The 24,826-nt window shown below is 32.6% G+C and overlaps 3 protein-coding genes across 3 annotated transcripts in view; 1 reads left to right on the forward strand and 2 right to left on the reverse strand.

Moving 5' to 3' along the window:
* Window positions 1-750, forward strand: part of LOC111399802 (26S proteasome regulatory subunit RPN13-like) — a 4,382-nt gene extending 3,632 nt beyond the window's left edge. Inside the window, exon 12 of the mRNA XM_023027293.1 lies at window positions 358-750. Within this exon, the coding sequence (XP_022883061.1) occupies window positions 358-728 (371 nt within the window). The 3' untranslated portion in view covers window positions 729-750. The remainder of the gene's footprint in view (window positions 1-357) is intronic.
* Window positions 751-890: 140 nt separating this feature from the next.
* LOC111399803 (probable serine/threonine-protein kinase PBL17) lies at window positions 891-6,377 on the reverse strand. Its single transcript, XM_023027294.1, has 6 exons — window positions 5,989-6,377; window positions 5,086-5,420; window positions 3,505-3,640; window positions 3,021-3,157; window positions 2,428-2,551; window positions 891-1,875 (listed from the first exon to the last, which is right to left on the reverse strand). Exons 1-6 carry the CDS (start codon window positions 6,056-6,058, stop codon window positions 1,328-1,330), a joined length of 1,350 nt encoding a protein of 449 aa, XP_022883062.1. The 5' UTR covers window positions 6,059-6,377; the 3' UTR covers window positions 891-1,327.
* Window positions 6,378-19,098: 12,721 nt separating this feature from the next.
* On the reverse strand, window positions 19,099-20,979 carry LOC111399804 (squamosa promoter-binding-like protein 3). Its single transcript, XM_023027295.1, has 4 exons — window positions 20,366-20,979; window positions 20,123-20,259; window positions 19,777-20,025; window positions 19,099-19,632 (listed from the first exon to the last, which is right to left on the reverse strand). Exons 1-4 carry the CDS (start codon window positions 20,863-20,865, stop codon window positions 19,382-19,384), a joined length of 1,137 nt encoding a protein of 378 aa, XP_022883063.1. The 5' UTR covers window positions 20,866-20,979; the 3' UTR covers window positions 19,099-19,381.
* Window positions 20,980-24,826: the final 3,847 nt, after the last annotated feature.

A 24,826-nucleotide genomic window follows, 5' to 3' on the forward strand; every position in this document is an offset into this window, starting at 1 on the left:
AACACCGTTGTTCAAGTCCTTTATTTTTGAGAGCGAACTTTTCTCTATATGCATGCCCTTGATGAACAACTCTGTATATCCATATTCTAACGCTTGCCCTTCAGTTCTTTAGATAATATATTATACTTCTAATGTGCTAACAACATTGTTGATTTGTTGGGTTAATGGCACCTGTAGTTACGAGGATTTTGGCTGTGTGGGACACAGCTTTTAAGCTTTAATTTAGTGCTAGTAATACAACGAAGTCCACTTTTGAATTCCATCACTAAGATCATCCAGGGATTTGTATACTGCTGCTTTCAAAGTTATTGCAGCTGAAGTATGGTTGATTGACTTCATTCTTTTTCCTTGTTACAGACAAGCTCACTGTGCCTTCATTTCTTGAGGCACTTGAAGATTCTGTTTCTGATGAGTCGGAGCAATTGGGCAGTGATTTAAGATCTCAAACATGCAACCGTGGTGATCCTGGGACGAAGGCCAATAGTACAAAACCAGTTCGATATGTCTACTCATTTCTGAACAGCGGTTCACACTCGTTTTTTGGGAAACAATGGAAAATCGACTACACAGTTTGTTTTCTTTCTTTTGTCATTTTGTGTTATACCTATTTTGCAAAAACCACTGCTGGACTTGTTAGTTTGTGGAGTAAGTGTTTTCTTTTTCAATCACCAAGATTGAAGATTTGTGTCATTGAAACAAGTGTTACAACAATTTTTGAAAATTTATAAAAATGTATCCATGACTATGTGATTAAGGGGTAATTATGCTACAAAAGTAACATGATGGGGAATCTAGCATTAAATTATTACTGATTGATGATGAATATGAGACATTTGAAAACAATCAAGTAACTAAAGAATCAAGATTAATATTTTCTACTGCGAAGAAAATGATGTTACTGTGGCTCCATTTGTTCATGTGGGACCATATAAAAAGAAACATGATTTGACTAGGATTCGACGCTACATACTGAGCATTAGTATTCAAGATCATACATACCGTTTCATGAATTTAGCAAATTTCATCACACGTTTCTCTTTTCTAATATCTGCCTGCTATAATACAAGTAAACGAGAGAAATGATAGCATAAGCAACATAATGTGCATAAAGATAGGAGTTGATACCAAGTGTCGAAAGGGATCAATTGTAGCATGGTACTGTAGATTCGCTCACCAAAAATTTACTACAGGCGGAAGCTTTCAAGAATCTCAAGTTCTTCTGGAAATAGGATTGCAAAGAAAAAGGAACAATTGGACAAGAAAACATGTATTCGCTTGTTTTGCAGATGTTGTACAATTCGTAGTGTTCCTTGCTTAGACGCAGACTTCAATGTGCAGTAGAGGGCAATATCTCGTCTAGAAGATCATGCGGAGGACTGTATAGATCGTGCTCCATTGAAGGCTCACTTTTGCTCCTTCCGTTGGCCAGTTTATGCTTCCGGGCATCATTATCACTTTTGATGGAACCCCTCTTCTTTTCCTCTGGAGTGTCGGGAAGGATTTTTGGAACTTCGTAAAGGGTTACACATCCACCACTGCTCTGCACAATTGCCTCGTCTCGGCTTCCTATTTGTGGTAAAAGGGTTTCGAGTATTTCAACTACTTGACTCATTACAGGCCTTCCTTTCGGATTTTGGCTGAGACATTGGTATGCAAGATTGGCAACTTTCATAAGAATTTTAGTTGTGTATTGCCCTTCAATTCTTGGATCCAGTATTCTCAAGAGCTTCTTACTCTGGGTTAGAAGTGGTCGAGCCCACTCGACAAGGTTATGCTCTCGACTAGGCCTGCTCTTATCCATTGCTCGCCTTCCAATCAGCATCTCAAGTAAAACAACTCCAAAACCATAAACATCACTTCTAGCAGTTAAATGTCCTGATCCATCATATTACCACAATAAATTTGCAAATCATAATGGCATTTCAGCTACGATAGAGAATTAAACATCAAATAAATCAAAGCAAAGAAAATCACTGGACAACAGGTCTATGAAGTGATTTCTTGAATATGCTTATTTCCACAAAATCAACAAACATCACACCCAAGAGATAGCGTCTTATCTGAAAGATTAGAAGTCGATGCTGTATGCTTACAATGAAAAAAAAAAACCCGGACGAAAAGCAATCATGTCTTTCACAAGTAAATTCCACAGTTCATCTTTTTCTACCAGTATATCTTGCTAGCAACTTATATAATAGCGATTCTAATCCCAGAGCCAAGTAACGACGAACCCAAATAAAACATCAACTTCCAAAGTTTCTGCAAAGTTAATGTAAGAGAACAGTAATACTAATACCATACAGGCTCAAGTGTGCCCTTGATGATATTTCATATTTTGTTGCAATTTGATATTAAAAGAGCATTATGCCAAAAAGAATACGGGGCTTTTGAGTAGAAATTTTAGTTGCAGTCAGCTAAAAGACTCACCGGTCATGACATACTCAGGAGCAGCATAACCATAAGTACCCATAACCCGAGTTGACACATGCGTTTGATCTCCAGTAGGCCCCACCCTTGCCAGTCCAAAATCAGAAAGTTTTGCATTAAAATCCTGCAGGTTTTCCATAGAATTCAGCACTAGAAAGATTCATGGAGACTTCAATACAAATTCTCGAGGACCAAAGGAATCTCATAACCAAAAATAAATTTCAATGCATTTATGTATATAAACACATGGCATTGTCAATTTCGTTTGAACTAATATCTTTATTTATTATCAAATTTGAATTGAATGTACTGATGAAGATATCAGCGATGACCCCTAAAAAGTTAGGTAGAGAGAGAGAGAGAGAGAGATGGAAGCATGTACCAATTATTCAATCATCTCATTATTGTGGGGGAATCTTCCCAGATCAAATTAATCAAGTAGAAGTACTGTTTGCAAGAAGTTTTAAATTTCCTTTGTACTTTATTTTATTTTGTGTTGTTCTGAATAAGAGGTGCTTACTATAGAAGCACGACCAAGTGGATTCCCTTATAAACAATACAACAATTTCAGAACCGAATGGCATTTGACTAACCTCGTCTAGTAAAATATTTGAAGTCTTAAAATCCCTATAAATAATAGGTTTTTCCACAGCATGAAGAAAAGCAAGCCCTTTTGCAGCATCCAAAGCAATCTTCATTCTGATATGCCATGTTAAAGTGGCACGAACTCCTACAAGCATAAAACAAATAATACAGTTTATTAAGATGAAGCTCGATGATAAAGGAGACTAGTTTTGCAAGGCAAAAATTCAAAAATAATAGTACAGATAAATAGTCAATTTAATATGCTAAATTCTGCAAAGGAAAAGAACTGCTTGCATAACATTTTACCTCTAACATGACATTTTTAGGACAAAGCTTGTCCTGGACAGTTATTTTTAAATGCACTCTGAACTTGTAACATTTGTAGATAAATAAGCAATACAATAAGAATCTACGAATAAGTTATAAAAGGATAGTCTAACACAGTATCAATTCTCTATTTCTGGTTCAGATAACAATGATTTTACTACTCACTTAAAAAGAGATGTTTCTCCAAGTTCCCAGATGCCATATATTCATAGACCAACAGTCTGTGGTCACCCTCACAGCAATACCCAATCAATTTCACCAGGTTAGGATGGCGAAGTTGCCCCAAGTAATTGACTTCTGCCTGCATGTAAAAACATCAACAGTGAGGAACAGATGATCCTTTCTTAACTAAAGCAAAGGGAACTTATTACACATAGTGACAAATAAGAGATTATTACAATGAAGTCTTAAATTGTAGACACATGCCAAACTTATCCAATTTCCTTTCTGAAGTGTTATGTACCAGTACAACCCTCAAGCTACGCATACCAGCCAATATACACGGCACTATGCATATTACGCATCTTAAACTTCAGAATTTACCAGAGTACAAGAAATGTTGCAGGTAGAGAACTCCAGTGGAGAATCTACGGGGCAACAATAGACTACCAGCTCAAAAAAATATGAAGGTGATGATAAATTTCTAAGCTTACAACAGGAACTGACAAGAAATAATGTGATAAAGCAGGAAGACAAAAGTTCGATTATGCACCCCAAATGGTGTGAACCTTTTTATACATAAAATTTATTCAGCTTACTGCCCCATGTCCTCAACAGTGAACAAAAATAAAATAGAGACGATTTCACAAATCCTATATTCTCAGCAGTTTCTTCTTACGTAAAGAACTACGAGCGGAGAAAGATTTCAGGAGGGGAAGATATCTCAATCGTGTATTTAGTAAGTAGGGAACAAGTGTATAAAAGAAGAAAAGTGAGATTGTGTCAATCTTTCTTGTCTATAATTATAATACTCTATATTTTGGATGAGTTGAGAGGAAGATTGTTCATATACAACCACCAAAACATGCATAAAGTTAAAAATATTTAATAATACACGGGTAAATAAGTAGGATAATTAAGACACACTGAGAATGGTATTAGCCATGCTATCATATTCGTCCTTAGCCCATTCAAATGAGCTAATTACCTTGTTAAACATTTAGTAGGTAGCACTCAAAAATGCAGTAGTTCTTCAATCTTCTTAAAGATATACGATTAGTCAATTTCTCACTTGAAAAAGAACAGAGAATTCATTTACTGCTAGCAAACTGCTTCCCCTTTGTTGAAGATTTCACTCAAGTGACAGCATGTGTATTGAAGAACAAAAGAAAGAATTAATTCAGCTAAATATAATTTGTGTACTTGGGTCTCAAGCTAAATTCAGATAGGCCAAAAAGACTAATTTCCAAAGAAAATGAGAAAAAAATAAAATCTGATAGAACAAATCCTAAATGGCCTAAAGTTTTTGAGTCACCAGCACAGCAAAAGGATTACCCTGAAACACGGCAGTTGACAAGACATAGTAAAACCTGAATTAACACTTCTCAAAAAACAAGATTATCAATTTGGAACCAACAGAAGCAATTCTAATTGATTATAAAAAATTCACTCCATTTCATTCCCATTTTCAACAAATTCCATGAATGCAAAATATTCACCTTTCTAACTCTATAAATGAAGGACAACTAAAATGACACTTAAAAGACATCAATAAACTATTTGATCAAGAAAGTCCAAGCAAATTACCAGCCATTCTCGGTCCCCTTGTAGACCTTCAGGGTCAAGCTCTTTGATGGCAACTTGTGTTGTCTCATAACCAGGCCTCACATTCTCATCTATAACTCCTTTATAGACTATACCAAACCCACCCTCGCCAAGAACCTGATTTGGTCGGAAGTGTTTGGTAGCCAACTTCATCTCTTCATATGTGAAGATATCAAGGTTACTATTTCCTGGATTTTGACGTAGATCCTTCACATTTTTGGGAATTACCACAATACTCCTTTCAATTTTTTGTAATTCTGGTTTATTAACAAGCGCAGAGTCCCCTTTGGCAGAAGAATCAGCAGTTCCACATCCAGCTGAAAATATTTAACAAAAAAGTCAGCACTTAAATTTCCTAGTTAGAATCAGCACTAATGTTATTTAGGTAAAAACCATCTATGTGGATGAAAGCTTACTAACACAATGATCTAGAGATATTTCTACAAAAGCCACAACTTCTCCAAGATTAAGACTTCTTAAAGGATGAAGATGATGTTTTATTGACAAATGATACAATCTAAGGGATAACTCAGTAAAAACTTGTGCAAAGAAAAAAATTAAGACTTTTTTCCTTTCATTCTCTATATGAAATAATTAATAAGATCTAATTTGCATTTCCAAATCTACAACCAATTGTAAATCAAAATAAGATCCAAAAAGATTCAACAGATTTCTTAATAACTACAAAAAACTTCTCCAATGAATCATATGACAATGCCATTAAATCCATTCACTGTTTCAGATTAGGGAACCTTGGACTTGCCAAAATACCAATAAAATCATTACCCTCTACTTCACTAAATTATAAGAAATTAAGTTTGCACAACTACAATATTCTAACCAAATTAGGACTGCTGAAATAAAATCTTATAAACCGAAGTGTACCTGGCTTATTACTTAGAGATTTGTTCTTGGACTGTTGCGGTTCTTCTTCAACGCTGAAACAAGACCCCATTTTCTTGAATTTATCAAATTCACTTGATTCACATTTCAAAATCCATAATTTTTTTACATAAACGAAGAAAGTTTCGATTTTTATGACATGGGTTTACTTAATTTCTTGGATTAAACAAGCCTGCAATCGTATCTGGGAAATTCAATGGGTAGCCGGAGTAGGAAGATTTGACCGGAATCTGATTTGGTGGCCCGGAATATGCACGGTTTATGAGTAGACTACAGTTTTACTAATCTATGATGGAGTGGTGAGGCGCTTGAGTGCAAACTCTGTCTCTGTGTGCGTGTGTTGGTGGGGGGTTGAAATACAGAGTGTCACGTTTTTAAAGAAATTGAAAAATATATAAGTTGCTAATATATTTTATTTTGTTCCTACTTTTTGTAATTACATTAAAGATTCTCAATCTTGACATATTATCGCATTTATTTTAATTTTTATTCGCAGTCTTTTATCACTAACATATTTTACTTCGAATGCTTAGCAACTCAGAGCAAATATTTTGTCAAAAGTGTCGTTCTATTACTTATTTAAAAGTATGAAAGTTAAATTAAGAGCCTATTTGAGAATCATTATTGTAGAAAAATAGAGTTTTTAATAATAATTTTTTGGAGAATGACATTGTTAAAAAGTAAAGAAATTTTTTGGTATACGTGAATAATATTTTATTGTATGAATTTGTGATTAAAAAAAGTCTTATAACAAATCATAAATTAAATTAATGTATGACAAACCGGCAAAGTCTTTTACGCCCTCCTAATGAATTATTTAGTTTGAAATTGTCATCAAAGTCAAGATGTGTCAAGTAATTAAGAAAATATTAAGAATAAAATACAAAAAAGAAAATAACATATATACAATAATAATAAAAAAGTGTAAAAACTTTAATATAATTAGAAAGTGATGATTTTAAAAAATAAAAAAATTAGTGCCAATATAACCATCCAAAATAAATGATTGGTAGATAAATCTTTTTGGCTTTTTCTAGGTCCTGTGTTTGCAACACATCCAAGAAAAGAAAAGAAGCAACTTTCAACTCTAAGTGTTTATATATTATTATTATTATTATTATTATTATTATTATTATTATTATTATTATTTTTTTCATATACATAAGGACCGGCACATATACATAATTTCAGAATTTTGTAATGTCTTATTTTTTACAGTCTTATGGCATGACTGCAGTCCTCCATCTTTAGGATTCCTGATTTGGCACTGGAAACATGTATGATATGTTAACTTCTCCCACATCTTTATTTTCACCAACTAGTTTCATGACAATGTTCTCGAGTTCTTAACTTCTTCAAACTCTGGTCAATTTCTCTTCTTTTCTTGTTTTTAATTCATTTATCTTTTATGGGAAACAGAAAATTGGGATTTATACATGGATGGATAGCAATAATAGATCATCTGAACGATAATCACCTTCTAGCCGTGGGGACAACACATTTTTTTTTTTTTAAAGGTTGCGATACTGATGGTAAAATTCATTACACATGTCATTATTGCAAAAATAGCCATGAGGGTGGAGGAATTAACATTATCATCTTGCAAGATTTGAAGGTAAGTATCTCAATGTAAGAAAGTTTTGTGACAATGTTTCGCTGAAATTCAGTGAATTGTTAGGAATAAAAAGATGTTAAGGGGGGCTCGTAACTTGACTATTGGGAATGATTCTATGGTTTCGAAATTGGAGGAGAGGAAAGATGAGGAAATACCAGAAATAAATTAATCATTGCGGAAGTGAAGGCAAGAAATAGGGAAGAGGAAAGCAAGTGAAGGGATTGAAGCCTATTATGCTCCAAGGGACTACCCGTGGATCTCATCTGAGTTTAAAGAGCATGTTTAGCTAAGTAAACAAGCTGTAAGAGAGCGAATATTGTATGGGCAAGGTGGTTTTATGATTCTTCAATTCCATTTATTGCTTTGTGCAATTACTGTAGATTCAACTTGCATAAGATGCTACTACAATCACAATCCGTACAAAACTAAAAACTTTTTTTTATTTCTTAACCACACATTTTTCATTAATTAACTATTTCAAAATGCATTCTTACTAAAAAGTGGGAAACAAACAGGTATTATATATTGAAAATCATTACTATTACAATCAAGTATTGCAAATTTTGATGAAAAGTAGGCATTTACAAGACATAAATTTTCAAAAGTACAACATCTGATCTCTGGATATAAAGGCTCATCTTATAATGACATTTCGTGAATAGAACGAAATTTTACTTAATGACTCTTATTGCTACCACGTTATTATGCATTTGTTTGATACCCATTTTTCTCAAAATACATTTTTTTCTCTTTTCTTTTCACACAAAACTAAAACTTTTTTTTATTTCTTAACCACACATTTTTCATTAATTAACTATTTCAAAATGCATTCTTACTAAAAAGTGGGAAACAAACAGGTATTATATATTGAAAATCATTAATATTACAATCAAGTATTGCAAATTTTGATGAAAAGTAGGCATTTACAAGACATAAATTTTCAAAAGTACAACATCTGATCTCTGCGTAGATGAAAAAATGGAAAATCTCGAAGGGTTAAAAAATTGCTTTCCTCCTTAGAGATCGACGGAGAGGACACTAGTAATGTAGCGAAGTGAAGTGATAGGAATATAGTGATAGTAATGTGGATAAACTCAAGCACAACAAATTCAATCAATAAAACAAAACAAACATTTTTCCCTTTTAAGAGAATTGTGTGCTTGTGTGGACAATTGCAGCCTTCTTGAACGAGTACTTTTAAACCAATTATAAACATGAAACAATAATTTCGAGACTGTTTGTGTGATCTTTGACTTGGTTGGAGTTGTATTCCCTCGATCAAGTATAGATTCAATAATTTGGAGCTATGTAGATGCAAGTGTTCAACGTTGCTTGTCCCCTTATTTAATGACAATACAAATTGCAGAAACAAAGCAAGTACAATTATGAACTCAGAACAAAAAGCGCTTATTTATAGTCTTTAGCTTGACTTTATTGTTTCGGTATCATGGAATTTTAAATAACATTTTTGATGCCTTGCTTAGTTTGCCCTTTTTGATTTTGCTCCACTCTTCGTTACTTCTACAAATTTTAGCACTGCTCCTTCCAATGTTATATGACTTGCCTATCTCATCCGATTCAAATTCAACTATGTAGACTTCTTCCTTCTCTTCGGGTTTAATTACAAATTCAATAACAGGGCAATCAATGAAGTTGACAGAGTGTGGGTTAACATCTTCTTCATTAATTACCTCCCCTTCATTTTGTTCATTTGTAGTTGAACTTTCACGTCTTCGTTCACGTCTTCTATAATTGGTATCTCCTTAGGTTGAATGGCTGGTTCACAATCTACATCCACGGGCAATGGAAACTCTTATCTTTCAAACTTTTAGAGTGAATTTTACCCCCATCTTTTAAATTCGATCCTGAATATGCCATCTCCCACACACATTTTGCTTTCATCTAACTTGGCAACATCAGTTTAGTATTTTGCAAGTACTTCCACGTTCGGCATGGAAGGACCAACTCCTACAAGCGTGTCTGAAGGGACACACTCGCCCACAGGCATGTAGTATTTATTAGTATTGTCAAATGCTAATCTTCGACATCACAAATATTGTTGAAATCGCAGGAGCTTGAGCCTTTCTGGGTCAATGCATGTATATAAGTAGTAGCTAGTGTAATGCACCCCATAGCACAACTCAAAATATATATATCTTCTTTCTCATTGTCTATGTCGAGATTAATTATTGCAAAAATAATTCTACAATGCCAGCGTTAGAATCTTGCATACACTACTAAATGGCACCTGGAAAGAATACCAAATAAGAAAGATCAGGGTAGTTAGCCAAAATCAACAAAAATAAAAATAAAAATCAAATATAATATAAACTACTTAAACTAAAATTAAGTATGTTATTCCCTAGTAACGGCACCAAAAATTTGTTCATTAAAAACCCACAAACGTACGAGTTCGTTGTACAAGTAATAAGATTTGTGAGTTAAGAGTATCGTTTTCACGAGGGCTAAGGTCTAATATCTAGTTCAATAACTTTTATTAAATTCAAGGTAATATAAAATCAAAAGAGTTATTTCGTACGTATTCTATACTAATCATAAACTAAGAAAGCAAATAAAATATTAATCTAATATATGAATGTTTGTATTGGAATCGTAAATTCCCCCATTGCCATTTAATTTAACTCTTAATTCATAATTTAATATATTATCCACTTTTATTCAAGACAATCAATAATCCACTTTTATTCAATATTCTTTCTTAAGATATATTAAACCTATGTTTAACACGACCCGATCCTATTTCTAGTTTGAATTCATATGAAAAACATGCATTAATTAACAGGATTTATCAAACATGATTGCATATGCCATAGATATTAACTTAATACCTATTGTCCATGTGTTGGTTTTACTGCGTTTTAGACTTATTGTGAATATTCTTACACTACAACAAATAACTTACTATATAATTGATGATCAATCAATTAAATAGTTCAATGGGAATGTAAAACCAATCAAGAAAAATCATGAAATACTAAATTAATTGTCTTGAATTAAAATAAACAAATAATAGGGTTCATCATTCATCCAATACAATGAAAAACTTATCCAATCATCCTAATTATTAAATTATACAAGAAACAATGAAAAGACATCACTCGGATAAAAAAAAATATGGAAGAAGGTAGAAAAATCCACTCTCTTGAATGAAATCTTAATTTTGGATAGATAATCTTCAAGAATCTTGTACAATTCCTTTGATGTTGACGATCCAACCTCGTTCGTCGCCCTCAAAATATGTATAATATGATGAAAAATTAGGTCAAGGGAGGTCCCTCTACATTCTGGGCTGTTTAGGTATAAGATGTCAAGATATTATTTTCATGTATAATTTTATCAGAATGAGGAAACTGGCCAATCACAGAAAATTTGATCCATGCTCGTGCGCTATATAGTTCATTGCGTGCGTACCGGTTAATGATTTTGCTCTCCAGTTGGAGAAAAAGAGGTGGTGCATGAGTGCCATTTTCTTCTGAACTCCAATTGAGGTGATTCAAAGTGCATTGGAAAATGAACCAACCTGAAATACAAATTTTTCAATTCAAACGTTTTCCATCCTAAAAACGAGTCTCAAATTGAGACTGAAAATCCGGAGCACAATTTTTTCGGCTGGAAATAGATTTGTCAAAATGCTTCAACTCTATTTCATTCATTTGACCTTCAATAGCATCTAATTGATGCCATATGATATTCAATCGTCATTTTATGGTTCGAATCAAGAACTGGATGTTTACACTTGGTCCTCAAACTTTGAAATTCCTTTTGTTTACGCTATTTTCTCTTGTAATCTCATTCCTTTATCTTTTAATTGTATCCAATTAAATCCTTGACATACTCTACCTTTATTTTGTCGCCTTCTCATCTATGAATTGTTTGTAATTAAATCCCGACTTTTGGATTTCGCCATTTTTCTCTAATTTTGCATTCTTTTCTCCAATTCTTCATCAAATATCAAGTTTTACCTATAAAATGTAATATAACACAAGTTAGGTAGTATTTTATCCAAAGAACAACAAAATATCATATTTTAGGACCTCGAGTAAGTGTAGAAACTACACTTATCAGTTGCCAAACCTCAATTATATTAACCAACGACAACATTCACTTATGAAAATATTGTCATAGACCCTTTTAGCAACACTAAATTAGTGAATGTTGCCTTTTGCGTGTTACAAAAGCCAATTTTTGGTCTAGTGAATTTACTCAAAAGGAAGGCATTAAAATTAAAGAGACTTTCTCTCCAATTTCTACGAAAGACTGTTTTAGGACCATTATAACACTTGTGACACATTTTGATCTTGAGCTATATTTGATGGTTTACAAATTAAAGAATTTCATCTATGGGTTTATGCAAATTTCCCATTAATGATATCACACATTTCATCAAATAATTATCACGTTTGGTTTTAAGATAAATTTAGTTGATTATTATGTATATTACGAGTTTAATAGGAGTAAGCATCTTTTGTGGTATTGGATGTCAACTACATATTATTTGTTTGTAGTGATAGAGGATTATTGGACGAAACTAAGAGATTTTTGTCATGAAATTTTAAAATGAAACATCTTGGTAATGCCTCTTTTGTGTTAGGAATATGAATGCACTGGGATCGTTCTTGGGGTATATTTGGATTATAACAAAAGAGCTATATCGATAAAGTTTTAAAGAATTTAGGATGCAGGTATATAAACCACATGATGCCCTTATTACTAAGAGAGAGACAAGTTTAGCCTCAATTAATATCCCATGGATATACTTAAAAAAAGTAAAATCCAGAAATTTTTTCCTCTTTTAACAATTGGGAATATGATTGGGCACGGGTCGGGTTGGGTCGGTTCGGTTCTAAAGAGAACCGAACCGAACCGAACTTTTCGGGTATTTAGTAAATAGAACCGTCGGGTCCAAATATAATTATGGAACCGTTCAGGTTCGATTTCGTTTGATTCAGTTCGGTTCGATTCTGTACTATAATTAAATTTTTTAACATTTATATCAACGTTATATAAATACAACTAATGATACATTCAATGGTTTTGAAATGTCAGATACTAGTAAACTACCTTGTTCAAATGATCGCTACGATCAAAGCTTCTGTTTGCGAAGGTCACAGCTTCAATCGGAGGTCAAAGTGTTAGTCGATGATTGTATATGTTTTGGAATATTAGCGAAGCTGCGAGAGTGAGTGCGAGAGTTGAGACAACGTTATGCACTTTAGTGTTGGTGTTTAGAGTTATTTAGTGGATTTGATCTTGCTTTGCTAAGAAATGAAACAAAAAAATGGGTAATTGGGCCAAAAATTAAAAAAATTAGAAATGAAACAAATTATTGGGCCAAAAATTTGGATTTAGAAATCGTTAATTTGTTAATTTGTTTAGAAAAAATTAAAATTAAAATATTTTGATTTACTCAATATAAAAAAATTAGAAAGATTCAGTTCCTATTCGGTTTTTCGGTTCTTGGTCTAGAACTGAGAACCGAACCGTACCCATCGGTTCTCAATTCAAATACCCGTTTGGGTATTTAATTTGACAAAAACTGTTGGGTTCGATTCGTTTTGGGAGATTTGCCCAACCCTAGTTGGGAATTTAATGTATGCTAATGTTTGCAAATATCTGGATATAGTATTAATTGTTGGGATGCTAGGCAAATATTTAAATAACTCTGGAATGGATATTTGGAAAGTAGCCAATTACGATATTCAATATTTACGGAGAACTAAGGATCACATGATCACATTCAGGAAAGTTAGACCAATTGGAGATCATTGAATATTCTTATTTTGATCATGGAATATGACTGCAAATTTTTGTCACTAGACTGCATATTTTGGATGGATTTGAAAGATCATTTAGTTATTCTGTAACAATAGTAGTATTGTATTCCAACATGAACTTGACGATGTTAAAGTTTATAGGCATTAAGTTCTTGGTTGTTAATGAAATAATTTAAAGTGTTCAAGTTTCTATAAAATATATTAAGACAAATTCTATAATTGCGGATTCACTTACTAAGGAGTTATCACTCAAGGTCTTTCATGATCATATTACTCACATGGGTCTTACATCTTTTGATAATATGTCAGTTTAGAGGGAGTTTGTATTTGGATGTTGTCCGTGTTAGACACATAACTCTATTAACAGATATTTGGTTTATTTTAAAAATAAAGTATTCAATTCAGTTCCACTCTGATTAATATTTATGGTTGATCTCATTAAAGAATAAGGTATCTCCAATTGGAAATATGCATGTTTGGATCACATTGCATGTAATTTCTATGCTACACATCTACACTTGATATATGTCATTTGATTGTGTTGATGTATATAAACATTGAAGGTTTAGTTATGATATTTGTAACGAAGATTGCTTTGATCCTAATTGACATGATTGATGTATGAGATTGTTTGGAGATACTTTTGGTTATGATAGCAAAAGTTTTGACGTTATAAGATTATACACATTTATCAGGTAACATATGTGGATCAAGTGGGAGATTGTTGAGAAAATTTTAATTTGTCAGGTAGGTCTACATATGTAATTAATTGTGCATTAGGCTATCTTAAATTTGAGTCCAAAGTTAAAACGATCTAATAAAGAATTAAATTGTTTGACTCAGGGTGTCTAAATAAAGTGTGGGCCAAATTGTGTAGATGCCAGATTCCTTTAGAATTGTATTTTATGATGGACAAAATACATATAAAAACTATATAGGGTTATGATCCTCAATTTATATGCAACTTTTTATTCTTTGTGTCATCCCATCAATACAAGAATACAAGAGAAAATATATTGAAGAGGAAGATCCAATATCCACAATCAAAAATCAAGAAGAAGGAATTCAAGAATCATAAATATGAATTAAGAAGCAAAATCAAGAATAAGAATTAAATAATCAAATGAGGCAAAATTCAAAATTAAAAGTGAAGAAGTCAAAGATGAAATGATAGCAGTTAAAGTTTTAAGATTCAAGATTCAGAACCAATAGTCAATAATAAAGAATCATTTCCAAAGATATGTTCCACATTATTAATTTTCTGGGTGATTTGACATGAAGGAACTAGGCAATAAAGGAATTTAAGTTTTCAAATTCTAAAATTTCTAGATTTATAAAGTTTAAAGTTTCAACAAAATATTCATGCAACTTTAAAAACTTTTCAAATTCCAATTATGCCATGGCTACTTTTTTATTCCACAAATATTGACCTTTTATTCCGCACACACATACATGCACAAACACACGCTAGAACTAAGCAGAAAATCTAGAAGGCAAAGGTAGAGCATAGTTATGAGTGGATTCATTATTGGCGATATATGATGAAGATGAGCAATGGTGTATGTAAAGGTAGTGGATGGAAAGTATATGTTTCTTCTTTATTCTGGTAGTTATGCCAAGATGGTGGTGAGGGAAGGTGATGTTGGAGATTGTGTGGGTGGTAGTTGCGGTAGTGTCAAATTTGATTGGTTGTGGTGGGCGAGATGGCAGTGGTGAAATGGGATGTTGGTTTGGTGGCGATGATAGTTGTATATAGGCTTGATTACGAGTAGTGAGATAGGCTAAAGTTTTGCAAGTGGTGGGTTATGAAGAGGGTACATGATATATCCTATTGGTGGAGGTGATGATGGTGGTGATTATTATGATGGTATAGTACAATATGTTATAAGTACTGATAATTGCTAGAAATTTAACCAATTGTTATGAATATTAAATATGAGATAATGGATAAGATGAATACTAAAGACGAGTAAAAATTCAAGACGGGAAAAATCACAGACAGAGGCTGATAACTCACTATATCAAAATTAAGGAATTGCAATATGTTATGTTGGACCTCATAAGACTCATTCCCGATCTCTTTATCTACGAGTCTTTCTCTATTAATCTGGATCCCTCGATGACTCTCTTAGTCGATCAAATAAATAAGTATAATATCAAAGGATGTGCATTGCTATTTTTGGGCCAAAAGTAGGCACGTAGCGCCACTCTTTCTAAAGTTTCAGCAACATAAAGTCGGGGCGTTGCCAGATGATAAGAATTAGAATTCTTCTTGGTTTCTTTTTAAAGATCAATCCGACCATAACTCTTGGAAGGACTTGAATATAATATAAATACCAATCTAGCGATCACTTTTCAAGGACAATTCAATAGGGCAAGAAGCAAAATATCATCAAGAAACCAAGAAGAAGATCAAGAAGAGGATCGATTCAACCACCAAAATAGTTTTCTTTCTTCTTCTCGACATGTTTTTTTATTGAGAATTTGAATCTCTCTCTCTCTATAGTCATGAGCTAAATTCTTATCTAGGGTTTGATGTAACCAACTTGAGATTATGTTTTGATGATTCAATACTTATTTCTTTGATATTTTTCATTTTGTTTGTATTATTGATTTTAATGCTTTCAGTTACTTGATCACTAATTGAACGAATTGATATTTTAAGTTTTGGCACTCGGTAGAGAGAAACTTAAGCGTGACCTTAGAATAATAGGAACTCAGGAAATTATAGGTTTCAAGAGAAAGTTTAACTTATTTGAAGCATGTTTCACATAAGAACTATGAACTTGGTAATTCTCAGTTATTTGATTTGAAATAGAGATATTGAAATTGAATTATAGGAATAGATTTTAGTTGACATTCAAGAGAGGGAGTAAAATTAAATAAGGGTTCTTGCTCAAATGATATAACACGGTGTGTTACAAGTGCTGGTGGTAGCTGCGGAAACAAAAACAAGCAAAGGAGTGTCTACACTTTCTGTAAGAAACCGAAACATGCTGTGGAAATATAGTTTTTGTTTTCAAATATATGTTTTAAGAAATAAATTCCATTCATTGCAAAAATTCTATATTACTACCTCCATTGTGAGTGTAGATCATATTTCAGGTCATCGTCTTGATCATCCATTCTCTTTTGCCTTAGTATTATTTGTGTTAAACATTATAAAGATAAATTAAATTTGGTGCCTTGAGATTGTTTCTATCAAAATATTCAGTTCACGTACTTCAAAATAAAACGAAAATATTTTGTCACGTTATTTATTTATTATTATTTTTATTTATATGAAACAAGGTGTAGATAATTATTTTTTTGCCCTCTTAATGAATATTTTTGATTGAAACTAGTATAAAAAATAAAATGTGCTATTTAATGGATTGCCGATGGTTCAAATTCGACTAGAAAACAATTTAGAACATGAATGCTAGTATGAGTAAAGGTTAAAAACATTTAGAGTATATTTGTTTGGCTTTATTTTCCACCCAAATTCATACTTTTGGGGTGTTTGATTGACAATTTTTTCATGAAAAATATTTTCTTATTTTTAGTCGTGTGATCATATTTTCTTAAAAAAAAAAAAATATTTTCTTTACGGATGGATGGTTTTTATTTTCAAAGTAATTCATTCTCTCTCTCTCTTTCATCTATCACATCCCTTTCATCTACCTACCAATAAAAAATGAAAAAGTATAACATATTTTAGGTAGAAAATTAAATCAATCAAACACATTTAATTAATAATTTTCATACAAATAATTTCTAATAAATTGAATTATCTAAAATTTATTTTATTTCTATGCTCACAATCAAAGGCACCGTTTGATTGGCAAAACATTTCTATAGAAAATGAAATTTGGATGGCATTTTTAAACTTTGGTGTGTTTGATAGAGATTTATTTTTCATGGAATATAAATTCTTGGATTTCTTGGGAATTGCATTTTTTTTGCTTTTGTGGGAAAGTCAATTCCCACCAATATGGTTGGAATTGATTTTCCCGGTTACTATTGAACATTTGTTTTTTTTTTTTTTTTATAATGAAAATAAATTCTAAGAATTATTGTAAAAAAAATATTTCGCTTTAATTGACAATTTGTATGTAAAACAAAGCAAAACGAATATTGAAAGATAGATGATTTTTTTGAATTTTTTTGATTTTTTTTTTTTTTTTTTCAATGGAAAAAAATTTTATCATCAATACCAGTAAATTCTATCACTTTAATTGACAATTTTAACATAAAATAAAGCCAAACGAACACCAAAAAACACTTTTATTTCAATATTTTTCACGTGAAAAATTTTACCAATCAAATATAATAATTTACAATTATTAAGAAAACAATTTCTAGGTAATTCAATTCCCTGAAATTTGTTTTTTTTCCACCCAAATTTCATTTTTGTAATTAAACGGACCCATAGTGATATTAAAATGTCACCAACTATAATAGAAGGTGGTGTGAATAATTACCTTAATTTGAGAGGGATGAAGAAAAGCTGAAGAAAGAATTGTGATTTGTCAAGGTTGGAGTCGGACAAAAATGCTGGTTGAATTATAATCAATTATTTATATAAAATATCTTGAAGATAGCATTTTGTTTGAACATAAGAATGTTAATATTTTTCTCTGTCTTCTCAAAAAAAATAAAAAAATTGAGAGAAAGAAAAAGAAATTAAAAATTTTTTTTTTAAAAAAAATTTGAGTTATTCATTTGTTTGATTTTTCCTGTAGGCCCTGTTTATAAAGCCTATAGGGCCTACACTTTAAACCTTGTTCGTCGTGAGCTGTATACTTATAGGGCAAGGGCATCACGGAATGGGATAAGGATTAAATCCAGGTGTCACGTGTCAACATTTGGTTGGCTAGTTTTTTTTTTTTTTTTTTTTTTAAAGTACCCAATCACGTGTAGCCACACAGTACCTAAACCTGTTCCAATTCCTTGTCATGATAGCTTAACGATGAGAAGCAATCACAGATTATATGAATCCCTAAGGTGAAAAGGAAAATTTATGAGAAAAAAAGGGAGGGGGAAGAGGAGTATTGACGGCGACTTTTCATATTTCATATTTCCGTTGTTAATAATGTTTAATGCATTTGGCGCAAAGGATTTTTTTCGAGTATGCTATTGTAATAATTTTTATCCATTATAATTATCCATATTTATCGATAAGGAAGCTGTGCAACAGTTTGGTTAGCAATAGACAAGGGTGGAGCTAGGATCGAACTACAAGCTAGATTAACATGTAAAAAAATATAAATTTACACAAAAAAGAAAAAAATTTTGCCCAAAAAAACATTAAGTGGGCTAGAGAGGGGACAGCCCAGCCCAATCCCCCTTTAGATCCGCCCCTACAATAGAGGATTATTATGCTCTAAATTTAGAATCATGTCATGAACTTAGGAAAATATTTCTAGATATTATTTTGGTTGAGCGGAAGAATATTTCATATATTTGTGGTAATTTTCTTAATTAGAGCCATAATGGATCGAATTTTATGGTATATTAACATATATTTTGCTTTCTAAGTTGTATTTAATGGAGTTAAGGCTTAATTATTTTCACTTCTTCATTTATTTCAATTAATTTTAATCGTCATGGATATACTAAATTCAAATTTGACTGTTATGCACCTGATTAAAAGTAAATACAAGATTTGACAACTTCATAAACATATAAACTACAAGAAAATTGGTATAAGATCCATATAAATTGATAAAAGTGGATGATACATATCAAGTAACATAAGGTTGGGCTTTAAGAAAGAAAAAATTCAGTTGTGTTCAACATAGCGTATCAAACATGCACTGGACATTTGAACACGGCTTCAAAGTTCAGATGGCGAGGGCGAGTGTAAACTATTTGAAATTCGCGAAACTTCAATTTCAATGCAAGGAAACAATGAAACAAATGAGCAAATAACCTAGAGATGAAACATTTCCAATAATAAATTCCTTTGATCATTGAAATGAAATCATCTTGAGTCATATGGTGTCTTGAATAAATCAAAGTCTTGCAAAAGAAAACTGCCTGAATGATTTAAATTAGTCGAATGCACCAGAGAAACAGAAGACCCTTCTGCTGCTGCTGATTGAACAAATGGCCAGTTCGGATTGTCCACACTGGCGTTTCCGAGCTTTAGGCCCTCCATAGAAGTGGATTTATGCCGATTCAAACTCCAAGGATTATCGATTGACAGAGGAGAGGAAGCACTCTGTAGATCTACTGAAAAGGAAGAATTAGTTGCAAATGCAAGTATCGAGCTGATGGATTGGTTTCACATGGACGAGGTAAATATGGATTATAGTAGGATTTGTGTAGAGAAACTTCACAATCAATCGCGTGGGAAAGAAATAGAAGAACACATACATTGATCTAGGGCCCGAGGATTCGTGCCCTGAAGGGACAATGACCTCTCGGACTCGACATGTAGGCTATAAATGGCACTTGGAATCTCATCGTTAGGTAAACACGGTCTCCTATAAGTTTCTCTTGTCTTTGAAGGCCTAATGAGCGAATCATCGGCTTGTGTAAGCATAGAATTGTAGATATTTTCCCCTTTTCGATTTGAATGTGAGATAGGGAGTACATTAAACAGCACATTCTGTGATGTCCGCTCTGTCGATCAGAAAACAGGAATTACTTGTACTTGCTAAGCCACTTAAAATGAAAGATGAGAAAATCTAAATTCAAAATTTAAGAGTTTAAAGAACACCATATAACAAAGAAGACAATCCTGCTGAGCTTAAATGGATCGACTCAGGCTGCAGCCTACGGCGTCTGGCATTGTGATCAGAGAGGCGCCTTCGACAGCTTCTTTTTTTATCATCAAACTCCGACAAGTCATGGAATCTTTCGAATATCAAACAGACAGTTTACGTCGTGAAAAAAATAAAAAATAAAATTGTAACTTAACATGTGCAAAACAAGTGAAAAAACAGAATGCAAATAAACTTGCCTGCTGCATTGTTGGCAAAACCGCCTTTCTATTCCAGCGACAATTACCTTGGGGCTTTTGGAATGGTTTTCACAGATTCTATGACGCCGGTGATAATTTTTTGCCAATGTGAGATCAAGATTGCACCCTTCAACTTGGCAGCTGGGATTCTGCATTTTCTGATGAGACACCCTCGATCTTTTTGTAGCAATTGAAGATGCCGATCCATACACGTTCTGTTTTCCTAGTTCTGAACTAATAATCCATTTACCTGAGCTCCCACTTAACTTCTCTGTCCCGATAAAATTTTCGTCTATTTTATTGCTTACAGGCAAAGAACCTGCTGATACAAAAGGACTTCCTGAAGAAGATCCACTTTCAAAACCATTACATAAAAATGCTATGTCCATGTCTTTGTTCGTCTCAATCTCTTGAAGCGAAGTCCCTGCCTGCCGAGCGAGCTCAATTAGCTCGACACCATCCCAGTCCGACCCTGTTGGCATCTTCGAATACCACTCCATTAAACAAAAGGGATCATAACATTTTAAGACAATTCTTGAAATTTTCTGAAGTTGAAAATGCCTGTTAAACTCCAGGAACAATGAGGACCTAACACAATTGACTAAAAGAGTTCGTGACTAGACCATAGGATAGTGATGTATAATAAAGCAAGGATTTTCCACCGTCAAGCTTTTAACACGTAGGAGAAATTTTGGTGTCGTGTAAATTCCTTTACTTAATGAAATCAATCTGTAGAGTAGGTAGCAAAATGGCTTGGTGTTTTGGAAAAAAACAGGTTATAAAGATTGCATTGTGGCCTAGAAGAGTAACACAAATTTTAACTCCATTGAAGGTAACATAGACAGAGAGAAAACAGTAGCTAAATGACAATGGATGGGTATCCCATTACCATTTGCGTGTTTGAAAAAGCAATTTTAAGTTGGAACATGTAGATTACTAGATTTAGAAGTATTGAAACAAATCTTTTTACTGTTCAAGACAAGAACTTTAGACTCAAATGAAATCTACTGTTGTCATGTTACTACTAACTTGTATTCGAGGAACACACCACTTTTTAAACAGATGGATTGCTTAAGTGTATTTGTTAGGCACAACCAACGGTAGTCCAATGGTTGCAACGATTCTACAGTATTGAGAAGAGGTAAATCGGTGAGTGTACTAGAATTGACCTTGTAGGCTCATGTTCTACTCGTGCAATGTTTATATTCGTTAGTGTTTTCTCATGCTCTGTCGTAGCTTGCCATTTTTTTTTTCTAGATACCGTTCTAAAAAACTTATACTGTATGTGGTCAATGTTAGATTAGAAATACTCAAAAGCTTGAGAAGTAACGGCTCGTTTGGTCGAATATGAATCAGTGCAACTCGTAGCTTAAGAGCCAATTATAGCCATCAATTTTGGACACTAAGTGAATTGAAATTTATTGTCCCCGTTTAGCCGCTTTTTAACACATTGATACATCTCTTACTAGCAAAAGAAAATATATTTTACTTGAAATACACGTTTGTTGCTCAATTTGCCACACCTCCTATTCCCACTCCACCCCACCTCCACGTTACGTGGATTCTTCACTTTTCCATTCTGGTCAAGAAAAAAACACACCAACACATGTAAAATGATGGGACTTCAGCCCTTTACACGTTCAGTAAAAAAACCCTGCATAAGTCGAACTCCGCCAACGGCAATGTTCTAAAACATTAACGATGACGTTCATTGAACGTTGCTAAAGCGTTAACTAAAATGTGCAATGAATGTTACAAAAAACTAATGAGAACATTCTTTGAAAACTTTTCAAAAAATCTTTGAACGTTGCTGTATTCTGTTAGTCTATGGCAACATTGAAGCCCATAACATACCTCCAACCATTTCTAATGGTTTTTTGCAATATTTTTTGCCTGTTATGAGATGCTGTTTTTGTTGTAGTGTCTTAAGTCTAATAGCCTAGTGTGTTGAAAATTTAGCACTTATAGCTACAGCCTGGATTCTCAGTTTCAAACATGTTATATTATTACATAACAATCCGAAGCAAAAATGAAGGGGGGAAAAAGTATATTATTATCTTGTTTAGCATGTAAGATAAGAAAAAAATGAAAAAACTTGCAGTTTAGTTATCATATTATACATTTATTAATAACTAAAGAAAAATAGTCTTAAGAAGGACTAGTTGACCTCCCAAAGTAAAAATAAAGATGGAAAAAATTATAAATAGAGTCTTCAATTATTCTATGTGTTCTGAATAATGTTTCATGGGAAAATTACAGAGTACTCACATGGGGTGGACCTCATGTGAGTAAAATATTACCAAAAAAATACCCACCCATCTCGCTCATTGTGTGTGACCCGTAAGTCCCCTGTGAACGCACCCTTGTACACCAAGCGCTTCTCACCTCGTCAGGAGACTCCAGCTTATGCTTAGCATGTGTGCCCTTCGGTATCTAGCAGACTCATCATCAAGTTCGAAGTCGTTGCCCGAGGGTGATTTTTCATAGTTACTATCCCAACCCACTTGAGCCTCTATTGTTGAGCTCTATTGTTGAGGTCAGAGCTCAGAAAGAAAGTTACTACTTCTGTTTCGACCTTTGTCACAGATGGAAGAAATCATAAGCTAGAGATTAATTTAATTAGGCTACTCTATTATCTATAAGTATAAATATATTACATGCTGTTTTGCTTGATCGGCTTTGATAAGTGTAGTTTCTATACTTATTTGGGATCTTAAATGATGATATTTTGTTATTCTTTGAACGGATTAATACCTAATTTATTATTTATTGATTTATTAGGTAAAGTTTATGTTTCAAAGAAGAATTGAAAAAAAGAACGAAAAATAGCTAAAATGAATCAAATCTAAAGTATGGGGACCAAAGTATAAATATCTGATGGTTGATTTGGACCAAAAAATATACTTTGAAGATTGATTGGAGTTAATTGAATGCAAATTGGAGTAAAAAAGGAAAGGGATATGATTATAGTATTACCATAAATAGACTTTCAATCATATAAGATATCTTCAAGATTTTTGGTCAAGTTAAGACCCATTTTTCGGATGGAGAATGTTTGAATTGGAAAAATTGTACTTCTAGAATAATTGTAGCTCTTTTAACTAACTTTCCAATGCACTTTGAATCACCTAAATCGGACACTGAAAGAGAAAGTTATGACCAAAATATTGAAAGCTGTGCAGAGACAAAATTATGTGCAAGGCAACTTTCCTTTTTTATTCAAACTCTTCTGGAAAACAATTTGGATGTGAACTTTGACATAATTTCATCATATAAATACAAGATATGGGCAGCAATGAAATAGTCTCTCTCTTACCTCTTCATACAAAATAGTTTCATTAAATTCATCAAAAACAAGGGGCCAATTATTATATTTTGAGAGAGAAGATCAAGTATAGCAAGGAATTAAAGTTCAATTACATCAAAATTTTGAAGAATTCCACTTTGGACTTGAAGATCAACATCTTTTGTATTCTTTCATGATCCGGGTAATATTTTTCTAGTATTATGCTTGTAATTTATATATTAATATGCTAGGCTAGTTTCTCATTGTATTGGATGAATGATGAATCCTATTGTTTGTTTATTTTAATTTAAGACAATTAATTTAGTATTTCATGAATTTTTCTTGATTGATTTTGCATTCTCATTGAACTATTTAATTACTTGATTACAATTAGATAGTAATTTGCTTGTTGTAGTGTAGGAATACTCACAATAAGTTTAGAATGCGCGGTAAAATCAACACATGGACAATAGGTGTAGGAATAATATCTATGACATGTGCAATCATGTGTGATAAATCTTGTGAATCAATACATGTTTTTCATATGAATTCGGATTAGGAATAGAATCGGGTCGTGTTAAACATATGTTTAATATATCTTGAGAAAGAATATTGAATAAAAGTGGATTATCGATTGTCTTGAAAACATAAATTTACTAAATTATAAATTAAGAGTTGAATTAAATGGTAATAGGAGGATTCATGATTCCAATACAAATATTCACATATTAAGTAAATATTTTATTTGCTTTCTTAGTTTAAGATTAACATATAAAATATACAAATCACAATTTTTTTGATTTTATATTACTTCGAATTTAGTAAAAGTTACTTAACTAAATATTAGACATTATTCTTCGTGGGAACGATACTTTTAACTCACAAATCTTATTACTTGTACAACGATCCCGTACGCTTGCGGGTTTCACACGAATAAGTTTTTGGCGCTGTTGTCAGGGAATAACGGATTTAATTTTAGTTTAATAGTTTATATTAGATTCGAGTTTTTTCACTTTATTATTATTATTATTATTATTATTATTATCATCATCATCATCATCATCATCATCATCATCATTTTGTTGAATTTGGCTACCCACCCTGATCTCTCTTATTTGGTATTCTATGCAAGATTTTGATGCCGACATAGTAGAATTATTTTTGCAGTAATTAAT

Source organism: Olea europaea, chromosome 9 (genome assembly GCF_002742605.1).
Source record: "Olea europaea var. sylvestris chromosome 9, O_europaea_v1, whole genome shotgun sequence".
Taxonomy (NCBI): Eukaryota; Viridiplantae; Streptophyta; class Magnoliopsida; order Lamiales; family Oleaceae; genus Olea; species Olea europaea.